Below are 13,682 nucleotides of genomic sequence, written 5' to 3'. Positions count from 1 at the left end.
AACAAGGCATTTGCCGTTTCAACAAAACACCCATATTGAATTAGAAATACACAAAGAAACAAATTACAAACACCGTTTAATTAACGATCTTTATATGTGACAATAATCATACATTATTTAGCTGATTCTGTTATAATAGAGATATTCATATTTCGGCTTTTCTAAATGTCTAGTTTCGTTATAACCCATATCTCAGATGAAAACAAAACAAACACGATTGGGCTTCTTAAATGGTCAGTCCTGTCCAAAGACTTAACCAAAAGTAATGTAGATGTTTGGCCGCGATCAGAGTAGCCAGTGCGTAGTGTGATGGTTGAAGTTTGCATTTGGGACGTTTACGTCGCCAGTAAACAGAATTACGAGAATGTGAATTTGTCTGGCGGGAAATACAAATTCCTTTAGGCAGTTTTGGAATAGGTGGGACAGTGGCGCCCTCTCTGCTATTCTGTAGCCTTTCAATTTCACAAATCACAAATGAACAGTTTTCATTATACTTTTGCATGTTTCAGATTTCTGCTATGAAAATTTACAAAAAATGTCAGCAGAGTATGGTGGTGATCATTTGTCCACCATGAAACAGGAACAATCAACTAAAGAGATAACACCTGATGCTGAAACCCCAAACTCACAAAGGCTAGATTCAAAATGTGAAATTGATGCATTTATTGTAGCCGAAAAGGTTGATGGAACTGCACCAGAGGAAGAGGGAAAAAGAGAAGAATGTAGGACTAAAAATGATTATTTCCCAAACATTGATAAGACAGTGTTCAATGCTGATGAGGTAGCATCCCTTTTGCCAGCACAAGGAAGTAACATTAGAGACATTTATGACATTGATAATGATGACTCTCAGAATTCTGTTGAATTGCACAGAAACTATAAGCATGACACGGCCCCAAGAGAACAAAATTCATCAGTAAATGAAAATCCAGATGCAACAGAACACCCTTTAAAGAAGCGCAGACTCTGTGACATAGTATCTGATATATCGAGTCAAACAAGTCCAGCGTCTTTGACTGATGTTAAAGGGAACTGTAGTATATTATCTTACAAACATGTATTGAGACAGGGTCAAGGTAGTGGTTATGAGATTACTGCCACCACTGAAGGCAGGGGAAATGATGTAAAATCAGAAATATCACATCCATTGAAGTCTTCGTTTGATGTTAACGATATAGGTAATGATGAGAACAACCCTGAATTTCCAACGATGAGATATAATAGAATTGACTTTGTTCATAGCAAGTGCCAAGAGCAACAAAACCATGCCAGTACTCTAAGAGTTCAGGTAGATGACAATAATAGGGATGGCTGTGAAGGTGGGAGCCTAGTGAATCGGACATCCAACGTACTTGAAGTAACAGACAGTGATAAACTGTACTCAGACCAGGACAAATCAAAGCCACAGGTTGTTTCCAACAATGTCGATGTTTACGACATCATGGACTTTGATGAACACAGCCAACCACTGACTCCCCTGCACAAGAGGAAGAGGGTACTGCAAGCTAGGAATGAGGATGTTCCAAAACCTGACAGCTCCATCCCAGAGAAAGACTGTGCCAGTAATGGCATTGCGAGTGCTGTACCAGTCCGCACTGTACCGACTCCACGGTCAAGCGTGCAGTCCAGAGTAGGCTATGTTTACAGTGAAACCTATGTCAACATCTGTGACAAGATGCCCAGAGTGGAGCTGAGGGTAAATCAGACTTCATTTTGACCTCTCGATTTAATTAATTTTGCACATGTATATAGTATTAAATGCAATATTAATTTTATGCACGTAACAATACCTTCAATATTTAGAAACTAATCAGGAAACTACAACATGAAGACTGTAGACTTAGGTTTCCATGATATGGTATAGTGCAATAGCTGTTAGATTACGTAATACATGTATCAGACTCATTATAAGCACAACTTTGGTAGGGAACTCCAGGCACGTTTGTTACCACCCCTGACTGACATGTATTAGGCTAAAAAAATTATAGTCTTGGTTCTCAGGCACCGCCTGCATCATCACACGTTTCATTTTTATTTCCATTTAAAAAAAGAAATCCTAACACTTAAAAACAATGTGATCCAATATGGCACACAGTTACTTACTTCCCTTTACATGCGCACTGCTTTACTGCGCATCTTGGTTATTGTCATGGTGGCCCCCACACCCCCCCACCCCCACCCCCAAGAAAAAAACAAACAAACAAAAAAACTTTTAAAAAAACACTGCCCGCCCGCACTATATTCTTAAAAGTCATTGCCTGAGAACCAATTCTTTTATTTTTTTTAAGCCTTAAGTTATAATATTCTTTGACAGTTTCCAATTTTCCTTTCAGGCAAGCATGGTTCACAGGTTGATAGAAGCGTATGGCCTTGTCAAGTACATGAAGTGAGTTGTTTAAACATATAGTCCTTGCCAAGTCAAACAACTGTATGGTCAGCAAGAGATCATTCGTTTACAATCACTAATCAATGCTTTTTTACTTCAGAGCGATACCACCAAGGGAGGCAACTGCATCGGAACTGCTTCAGTTCCACTCATCCGAATATATAGAGTTTCTGGGAAAGATCAGTGACCAAGAGGATGAAGAGAAATATGACCAAGAGGCAGAACAGTTCGGCCTCAGTCAGTGGGAATATCTTTTCTTAACTTTATATAGCACTGTGTGAATAGAAATTCACTCTCTTCTTTTGTAAATGCATCTTAACTATTTGTGTTAAAATGTTTTGAATAATAACACAATAACTACTAATAAGTGTAGGTTTGAAATAAGATTGCTTGCACTGGAACACATAATTTGTTGTTTGTTTATCATTTTGACAAGATTATGTTTAGTATCATTCATAAATCAATAAGTATGGGTTTGATATTGCTCTACTGAATTTATATTTAGAAGTGAGTTTGGTTTAATGTCGCATTGAACAGTAGTCAGATATATCATGGAGTGCCAGCTTGATGTGGGAGGAAAACCCATGCTTGTCTTAGACGTTTACCACTTTGTTGAAACAAGACCATGGGTATGGCACTGACAAACCTAGAAACAAAATGAGGGTTGACCAGTATTCGAACCCATGATAATTACTGCAGCAAATTACGCCACTTTAGAAAACTGGGCCTCCTGAAATTTAGGCCCTCTCTGAGGAAGCAGGTTAGGATATTATTTATTTATACATTGCTCTGTTTCAAATTGCTATTTAAAGAGATTTGCAATGCAGCATTAGAAATTGGCACTAGTCCTGTAGTCCTTGCCATACTGTCCAACAGTTATGGTATCATAAGGACTAGTAGAAATTTGCCATTTTAAGGGTTTTGCTATATGTTATCATTTTATGACTAGTGGACTAAAAATGTTAAGTTTCTACCGCTGCAATTGGTTGTATTAACTATCTGTGAGCATGATTTAGGCAATTGACATATAGATATTCATCAATTGTTTAGTCTTAGATTATTTAGTATAGAGTGTCATGGTTGGTTGGTTTGTTGTTTAACGCTGCACTCAGCAATATACCAGCTATATGACGGTGGTCTGTAACTAATCGAGTCTGGACCAGACAATCCAGGGATTAATATCATGAGCATCGATCCACGCAATTGGGATCGATGACATGCTGCATCAACCAAGTCAGCGAGCCTGACCACCCGATCCCGTAACTCGCCTCCTACGACAAGCATTATCGCCTGTTACGGCAAGCATGGGTTGCTGCAGACCTATTCCACCCCGGATCTTCACGGGTCCAGGGTCACGGGAAATATTTACATACTTATTCTACTGATGTGTACGTTTCGATGTAATGAATACGCCACGATTGTGTGTTTCAGTGTTATTATATCTTGTCATAATTTCAGGATATGATTGTACATTGTAGCATATGATTGCCCTGTCCATGTCGGGGTGTATGAGTATGCTGTGCTGGTTGCCGGGGCAACGATCCGTGCTGCGGAGCTGTTGGTTGATGGATCTTGTGACATTGCCATGAACTGGTGTGGGGGATGGCATCATGCCAAGAGGTGCGTACAGAAGATTGATTGAGTGAGTGAGTATGGTTTTTACGCCGCTTTTAGCAATATTCTATCAATATCATGGCGGGGGACACCAGAAATGGGCTTCACACATTGTACCCATGTCGGGAATCGAACCCAGGTCTTCGGCGTGACTAGCAAACGCTTTAACCACTAGGCTACCCGACAGCCCCACGTACAGAACCGTCAGTGCCCTGAGCAATACTGGAATCTTAAAGACACATTTATCTGAAGCAACAACACTGAGTGTACTGTACTTGTGTTTGATGAAAAGAGAGACTGTAACTGAGAATGACCTGTCTACAATTAATTAATCTGTTTGGTTTTCATCAAATCTTATAAGTCTTTGAATTTAGGTGAGCCTTGTGTACAATATGAAATGGGATATTAGGCTTGCATTATTTAGAATAAGAGAAACTATCATTACTGATTGTGCAGTTGATCCCATTTTGCTACTTGCTACGTTTTTCATTTGCGGTGTGATAGGGAAAACTTGGGTACTCAGGTCGGGTGGGTACTGAGTAGGACCCGGGTACCCACAAGACTACCCAGATCTGTGGTTATGTTGTTTAAAATTGACAATTACAATAATACTCAATCGTTACACTACAAGTCACTAATGTTATTGGTAGCATTTCTTTCTGACTATACACACATTCCTTCTGACTTTGATAAAGCTTCAGTTAGCTTCAGTCTATGTATGATCAGATTTTTACATGTATCTAAGTAGCTTTTGCCAGGACAGAGTTATATGGTGGAGAGTCCATTTGCACAGAGATTTACAGAAACAACAAACAGGTTGACCTATCGTGATGGGATGAAGGTTAGGACAAAGCCTGTATGCACAAAGAGATTAAGATTGCAGTGTGAAGTTACTGATAGCAAGTGAATTTTTATCTTGATGTGTCTTCTACAGAGACAGCGCCTCGGGGTTCTGTTACATCAACGACATCGTCCTTGGAATCCTGAAACTGAGACAGCGCTTTGACCGAGTGCTGTATGTTGACATTGACCTTCACCATGGCGACGGTAGGTGTGGGTGCACCATATCGTTCAGGGTCAGGATGTTGGCCTCTAAAATAAGGGGGCATGGTCTGACGCAACCTAATTCCCTCAGCAGTTCATTTCCCTGAGTTTGCTAAGCCATGCCAGGATTACTTGATGCAAGCCATTAGTACAAATTCCCAAATTTTGCCCAGTTATGGTCGTTGGTCTGCCTTCACTATACCAATGCTCATTGGTTTTCCCATTGTGATAAACATCTGCAGCCATGCATCACTTGGGTATTCCTCCCACTTTACATGATCTAGCTGACATGCTGTGAAATACTGTTTTACATATGACCGTTTGACTTCTGACTCTGGTTGACTTGTACCTCTATTTGAATTGTGACACTGTTTAACATGTGACATTGTTTGACTTATTCCACTGTTTAACGTCGGACACTGACATGGTACTGTTTGACATAGGTCACAGACATGATACTGTTTGACATGGGACACAGACATGATACTGTTTGACACAGGTCACAGACATGATACTGTTTGACATGGGACACAGACATGATACTGTTTGACATGGGACACAGACATGATACTGTTTGACATAGGTCACAGACATGATACTGTTTGACATGGGACACAGACATGATACTGTTTGACATAGGTCACAGACATGATACTGTTTGACATGGGACACAGACATGATACTGTTTGACATAGGTCACAGACATGATACTGTTTGACATGGGACACAGACATGATACTGTTTGACATGGGACACAGACATGATACTGTTTGACATGGAACAGTGACATGATACTGTTTGACATGGGACACTGACATGGTACTGTTTGACATAGGTCACAGACATGATACTGTTTGACATGGGACACAGACATGATACTGTTTGACACAGGTCACAGACATGATACTGTTTGACATGGGACACAGACATGATACTGTTTGACATGGGACACAGACATGATACTGTTTGACATAGGTCACAGACATGATACTGTTTGACATGGGACACAGACATGATACTGTTTGACATAGGTCACAGACATGATACTGTTTGACATGGGACACAGACATGATACTGTTTGACATAGGTCACAGACATGATACTGTTTGACATGGGACACAGACATGATACTGTTTGACATGGGACACAGACATGATACTGTTTGACATGGAACAGTGACATGATACTGTTTGACATGGGACACAGACATGATACTGTTTGACATAGGTCACAGACATGATACTGTTTGACATGGGACACAGACATGATACTGTTTGACATAGGACACAGACATGATACTGTTTGACATGGGACACAGACATGATACTGTTTGACATGGGTCACAGACATGATACTGTTTTACATGGGACACAGACATGATACTGTTTGACATAGGACACAGACATGATACTGTTTGACATGGGACACAGACATGATACTGTTTGACATAGGACACAGACATGATACTGTTTGACATGGGACACAGACACGATACTGTTTGACATGGGACACAGACATGATACTGTTTGACATGGGACACAGACACGATACTGTTTGACATGGGACACAGACATGATACTCTTTGACATAGGTCACAGACATGATACTGTTTGACATGGGACACAGACATGATACTGTTTGACATAGGTCACAGACATGATACTGTTTGACATGGGACACAGACATGATACTGTTTGACATGGGACAGTGACATGATACTGTTTGACATAGGTCACAGACATGATACTGTTTGACATGGGACACAGACATGATACTGTTTGACATAGGACACAGACATGATACTGTTTGACATGGGACAGTGACATGATACTGTTTGACATGGGACACTGACATGATACGGTTTGACATGGGACACAGACATGATACTGTTTGACATGGGACACTGACATGGGACACTGACATGATACTGTTTGACATGGGACACAGACATGATACTGTTTGACATAGGTCACAGACATGATACTGTTTGACATAGGTCACAGACATTATACTGTTTGACATGGGACACAGACATGATACTGTTTGACATGGGTCACAGACATGATACTGTTTTACATAGGACACAGACATGATACTGTTTGACATGGGTCACAGACATGATACTGTTTTACATGGGACACAGACATGATACTGTTTGACATAGGTCACAGACATGATACTGTTTGACATGGGACACTGACATGATACTGTTTGACATGGGACACAGACATGATACTGTTTGACATGGGACACAGACATGATACTGTTTGACATGGGACACAGACATGATACTGTTTGACATGGGACACAGACATGATACTGTTTGACATAGGACACAGACATGATACTGTTTGACATGGGACACAGACATGATACTGTTTGACATGGGACACAGACATGATACTGTTTGACATGGGACACAGACATGATACTGTTTGACATGGGACACAGACATGATACTGTTTGACATGGGACACAGACATGATACTGTTTGACATGGGACACAGACATGATACTGTTTGACATAGGTCACAGACATGATACTGTTTGACATGGGACACAGACATGATACTGTTTGACATGGGACAGTGACATGATACTGTTTGACATGGGACACAGACATGATACTGTTTGACATAGGTCACAGACACGATACTGTTTTACATGGGACACAGGCATGATACTGTTTGACATAGGACACAGACATGATACTGTTTGACATGGGACACAGACATGATACTGTTTTACATAGGACACAGACATGATACTGTTTGACATAGGACACAGACATGATACTGTTTGACATAGGACACAGACACGATACTGTTTGACATGGGACACAGACATGATACTGTTTGACATGGGACACAGACACGATACTGTTTGACATGGGACACAGACACGATACTGTTTGACATGGGTCACAGACATGATACTGTTTGACATGGGACACAGACATGATACTGTTTGACATAGGTCACAGACATGATACTGTTTGACATGGGACACAGACATGATACTGTTTGACATGGGACACAGACATGATACCGTTTGACATAGGTCACAGACATGATACTGTTTGACATGGGACACAGACATGATACTGTTTGACATTGGACACAGACATGATACTGTTTGACACAGGTCACAGACATGATACTGTTTGACATGGGACACAGACATGATACCGTTTGACATGGGACAGTGACAAATGATATTGTTTGACATAGGACAAAGACATGATACTGTTTGACATGGGATACTGACATGATACTGTTTGACATAGGTCACAGACATGATACTGTTTGACATGGGACACAGACATGATACTGTTTGACATGGGTCACAGACATGATACTGTTTTACATGGGACACTGACATGATACTGTTTGACATAGGTCGCAGACATGATACTGTTTGACATGGGACACAGACATGATACTGTTTGACATAGGTCACAGACATGATACTGTTTGACATGGGACACAGACATGATACTGTTTGACATGGGTCACAGACATGATACTGTTTGACATGGGACACAGACATGATACTGTTTGACATAGGTCACAGACATGATACTGTTTGACATTGGACACAGACATGATACTGTTTGACATGGGATACTGACATATGATACTGTTTTACATGGGACACTGACATGATACTGTTTGACATAGGACACTGTTTGACATGGGTCACTGACATGATACTGTTTGACATGGGACAGTGAAAAATGATACTGTTTGACATAGGTCACTGAAATGATACTGTTTGACATGTGACACTGTTTGACATGGGACAGTGACAAATGATACTGTTTGACATGGGACAATGACATGCAACACTGTTTGACATGGGACACTGTTTGACACGTGACACTGTTTGACTTGGGACACTGTTTGATTTGAACCACAGTTTGGCATATAGCACTGTTTGACTTGGGACACTGTTTGACTTGAACCACAGTTTGGCATATAGCACTGTTTGACATGGGACACTGTTTGACTTGAACCACAGTTTGGCATATAGCACTGTTTGACATGGGATACTGTTTGGCATATGACATGGTTTGACTTATACAACAGTTTGGCATATGACATGGTTTGACTTATACAACAGTTTGGTATATAACACAGTTTGGCATATAACACTGTTTAGCATGTGACACTGTTTGACATATGACACTGTTTGTCTGTGTGTCCCTAGGGGTGGAAGATGCCTTCTGTACAACCTCCAAGGTCCTCACCGTGTCATTCCATAAATACCTGTCTGGCTTCTTCCCAGGTGAGTGTTTATAGGACGTGCATGGTAAGTGATGCATGTGAGGAAATATAATATGATAAATATTCCACTTCAGGACACACTTGGTGGCACAGATGGCCCAGTCATCCGTGTTACATTGAGTTACATTGCTTTCCATGCCAGTATCACATGATCATGGGTTTGAATCTCAATTTCACCCTTGTTCTGATTCTTGGTTTGTCTGTACCAAACCTGTGTTTGTGGTTTTACCAAAGTGGTAAATGTCTCAGGCATGCCACTTAAGACTTTATGTTATATACCACTATTTATGAACTTTTATATTTTTTTCAAACATCCAAATTTTGTTACAAAGCAAGCATGTGCTGTAGTGCTGATACCTTGAGCATGTTCACAAATTACCGGCAGTCCGGTTTGACGTAATTGATGCATGAGATTGTCACATGTCTGAAGATGTCACAAAGCTAGGATGTTCCTGAAGACATGGCATGAACTCTGTGTGATGTCCTGCCAGGTACCGGCTCCCTCAGTGATGTCGGCGTCTGTAAAGGCAAGTACTACTCGGTCAATGTTCCCCTGCTGGACGGGGTCAAGGACACAGAATTCTCTGCGCTCTTTAACAGGTAACTTGTTGTGTCAAGCTGTAAGCATGGGCAATGGGATAGCCTACTTGTAGCATTGTTGTGCCAGAGACCAGTTGGGTTGGCCCATACGGGTACAATGTGTGACAGATCCTTTGTTGGTGTGCCCCTGCTATGGAATATTACATTGTCAGCATGTTACAGGTCTAATTACCTATTGTTGACAAATACTCAGCACACTTTAATATTAACAATCTCAAGATTTATGCTTATTTTGAGAAGGGTTTGACATTGTTTCAGAGTAATGACAAGGGTGAAGGAGAAGTTCCGACCTGAGGCTGTTGTGTGTCAGTGTGGGGCGGATGGCATCGCTGGGGACCCCATGGAGTCGTTCAACCTCACACCCCTTGGGCTGGGGAGATGCGTGTATACCCTGCAAAGCTGGAAGATTCCATTACTGCTTTTAGGGGGAGGTAAGTACTATGACACAGGGTTTTCTGGGAATATTCAAGTGGGTCACCCTGAAAAGTGCTATAGGGGTTGCCTAGCAGGTAAACCTGGTTTCAGTTCCCAATGTGAAGATGTGATATTGCTGGAATATAGCCGAGACCAACGGAAGACCCTGCCCTCACCCATGTCCATTGTGGACTCCTCCTCTGACGGTTGGCATCTGCTGCCATCGCTGCATTGTGAAACTTACGTACCCAAGTAGTGCCGTGGAGTGTGTCTGAAAACTGATTGCTTTTGTTCTGTGTACAGGGATTTATCTAGAGCTGCTTAGAGGCCAATCCTTAGCCCAAAGTCTGCAGCAAGTGTCAGTGGAAATTCCCAAATTTGAATTCAACATTTCCCAATTCATATGTTAAAGTTATAACAAATGTTATCTTTGTAGATGTGACTTGTATTTCACTGATAACAGAACGCCAAAATAGAGGAAGAGGCTTTATTGCTTAGTGTAACATTATTACATTGAATCTAGTGTTACAATTCAATGTTACAATACTTCTGAAAAAGAATCCAAATTTTGAAGGATTTTCCAAATTTCCCTCCAAGAGCACTTAGTTTGGAATCGTTGTGTGTGAATCGCCTCTTCCTTTGCCTCCCACTGATGTCCACAGGGGGCTACAACCATGTGAACACCGCCAAGTGCTGGGCCTTTCTCACCTCCCTGGCTGTTGGGAAGAAACTGCCTCAAGACGTTCCTGATCACAAGGTATCTCACTTGCTTCTCGATTCGCAATTCTAGTATAAATAATTTACAGTCTCTGGTTTCCCTGGTTACATGTAAACATCCTTAATCTACAGACATTCTTGTTTTTGAAACTATGAATACAATGAACAGTTAAGAGAGTTGTTTTTGTTGGGAATTTGCTCCGGCATGCATTGTAGTTCATGTGAAACCTTGCAGTGTGGTGTTACATGATCACGCAGGGATAGCAGGAGTAGCCTCCCTTGTTCCATACCCATCAGTTATTATACATGAACTGATCATTATTATATAGTTGGTATTTATGGTGACTGTCATGAAAAAGACTTGTAACTGACTCATGCTGTACCAGGCTACATCTCTAAGGCTCTTATAAAAGTCTTGTAAACCTCTGTTCAATCTAGTAAGCTCACTCAGAAATCCATAAAATGACACTTAAGTCTTCTGAAATTGAGGCTGAGAGCCAAGTGTTGTCTATAGACCCAATCAGTGTTTGGCTCCGACTGCCTTACCCTTGTGAAATATGTTACTGTCTTTGCAGTTCTTCATGAAGTATGGCCCTGACTATGACCTGAGCGTATCCGTGGGCAACAGGAGTGACCACAACTCTCGTGACTACCTGTCCAAGGTCTACAGACAGGTCATGGGTCAGTAAGATGGACCTTTTCTGGTGTCATTGCCCTAAATTTGTCTCTTTTTCATTGCCTCTAGTATGTAAGAAAACCTATGAGAAACAGATCTAACAAAGGAATATCATCTCCAACTCGATCTAACAAATCTACTCATGTACAGTACTCAATCTAATAAACAGCACACTACTCATGTACAGTAGTCAATCTAAAAAACACCACACTACTCGTATACAGTACTCAATCTAATAAACAGCACACTACTCGTATACAGTACTCAATCTAATAAACACCACACTACTCGTATACAGTACTCAATCTAATAAACACCACACTACTCATGTACAGTAGTCAATCAAATAAACAGCACACTACTCGTATACAGTACTCAATCTAATAAACACCACACTACTCGTATACAGTACTCAATCTAATAAACACCACACTACTCATGTACAGTAGTCAATCAAATAAACAGCACACTACTCGTGTACAGTAGTCAATCTAATAAACAGCACACTAATCATGTACAGTAGTCAATCAAATAAACAGCACACTACTCGTGTACAGTAGTCAATCTAATAAACACCACACCACTCGTGTACAGTAGTCAATCTAATAAACACCACACTACTCGTGTACAGTAGTCAATCTAATAAACACCACACCACTCGTGTACAGTAGTCAATCTTATAAACACCACTTAACATGCACTTGCAGTTTTTTTAATGTCTGGCAACTAATTTTTATTGCAGAGAATTTGAATCTCATCACAAGTTGAAAAACATGAATCCATAGAAGGACCATGATGTGATGAACGTTTCCTGGATTGTCTCCTGTGCCTTAGTGTGGGTCATATGACATCTCTCTGAAGGGAGACTGCTACTACGTACTGCCACATCTTCAGGCAGCCTCACACAATTCATCATTTGGATACTGTCTTCACAGCAGGGGAAGTTCACAGTGGGGCTGATGGAGTAAAAAACAATCGCTGCCTATCCCATATACAGAATCTCAGTGTGGAACTGATGTCAGAAACATGTACACAAACACGAGTAGACTGAAATAGTCAGAACTTTGAGGTGTTGTGTTTTGATTACGTGTTAAGCTATTGTGCTCAATGAATTGTGATGTTTCAAATCAGAAGTTAAAGGGAGATTACCATATTTGACGTAATAAGCGCCCACGGCGACATTTGCTAATATATTGGCCAGTGAACAATCCCAATTAGCACCCCTTCCGATTGATAACTGTACACAAGACTTATTTATTCTTGTATAATACGCACTCGTGTGTTATATGCACCCTTAATTATGGGCAATTAAATTCTGGAAAAATATATCTGTCGTACATAAACACTTCAGGCTGTCAGCATAAACCACAAAATTTATCTTTCAACTCTGTTTTTTTCACTAAAATAATATTCTAATAAGCGCCCCCTATTTCTAATTTTGAGAGCACCCTGGGCGCTTATTACATTGAATACAGTATATATATTACCTGTTTATAAGTTAGTTACTGGGTTTACTCCCAGTCTGTATGAACATTTGAGATTCATCAAGGTTTAAGTAGTCGGAGAATTTGCCTTCAGCACTCCTTTTCGATATGTCTAAACACTTAGATAAAAAGTTTGTGTGATTTTGAAGTTTGATTGCCTTAGTGTTTGAAGTGTTTGAGAATGGTTTGTTGTCAGATGAATATAACAGATACATATTGCATGTGATTTTAAGATGCTTGATTATTATAAACATTTTTATGACATTGAGATTTTGTTTTCATTATGAAGATCCAATGTATTTAGCTTAGACCCACTAAAATAGTTGTCATTGTGTGAATGATGCTTTCTGAAGCCATTAAGAATATAACAGCTACATCACCGCAGCCTGGAAGTGTGGTCCAATCTTGAGCTGCCAAAACCAATAGTTAACACACTCGTTTCCCTATCATGTCCCATACGT

At 40.5% G+C, this 13,682-nt stretch overlaps 1 protein-coding gene across 1 annotated transcript; it reads left to right on the top strand.

The window, feature by feature from the left end:
* The first annotated feature begins 177 nt into the window (after positions 1-177).
* On the top strand, positions 178-13,006 carry LOC124126895 (histone deacetylase HDA1-like). Its single transcript, XM_046490453.2, has 12 exons — positions 178-233; positions 510-1,696; positions 2,334-2,386; positions 2,487-2,623; positions 3,865-4,006; positions 4,935-5,047; positions 9,254-9,331; positions 9,822-9,930; positions 10,189-10,361; positions 11,007-11,101; positions 11,637-11,742; positions 12,480-13,006. The coding sequence occupies exons 1-12, from the start codon at positions 197-199 to the stop codon at positions 12,503-12,505; spliced, it is 2,256 nt and encodes a 751-aa protein (XP_046346409.2). The 5' UTR covers positions 178-196; the 3' UTR covers positions 12,506-13,006.
* Positions 13,007-13,682: the final 676 nt, after the last annotated feature.

Source organism: Haliotis rufescens, unplaced genomic scaffold (genome assembly GCF_023055435.1).
Source record: "Haliotis rufescens isolate VD_foot unplaced genomic scaffold, xgHalRufe1.0.p SCAF_5, whole genome shotgun sequence".
NCBI classification, from domain to species: domain Eukaryota; kingdom Metazoa; phylum Mollusca; class Gastropoda; order Lepetellida; family Haliotidae; genus Haliotis; species Haliotis rufescens.
The sequence above is the reverse complement of the archived record's forward strand: the minus strand, read 5'-3'. Positions and strand labels throughout refer to the sequence as shown.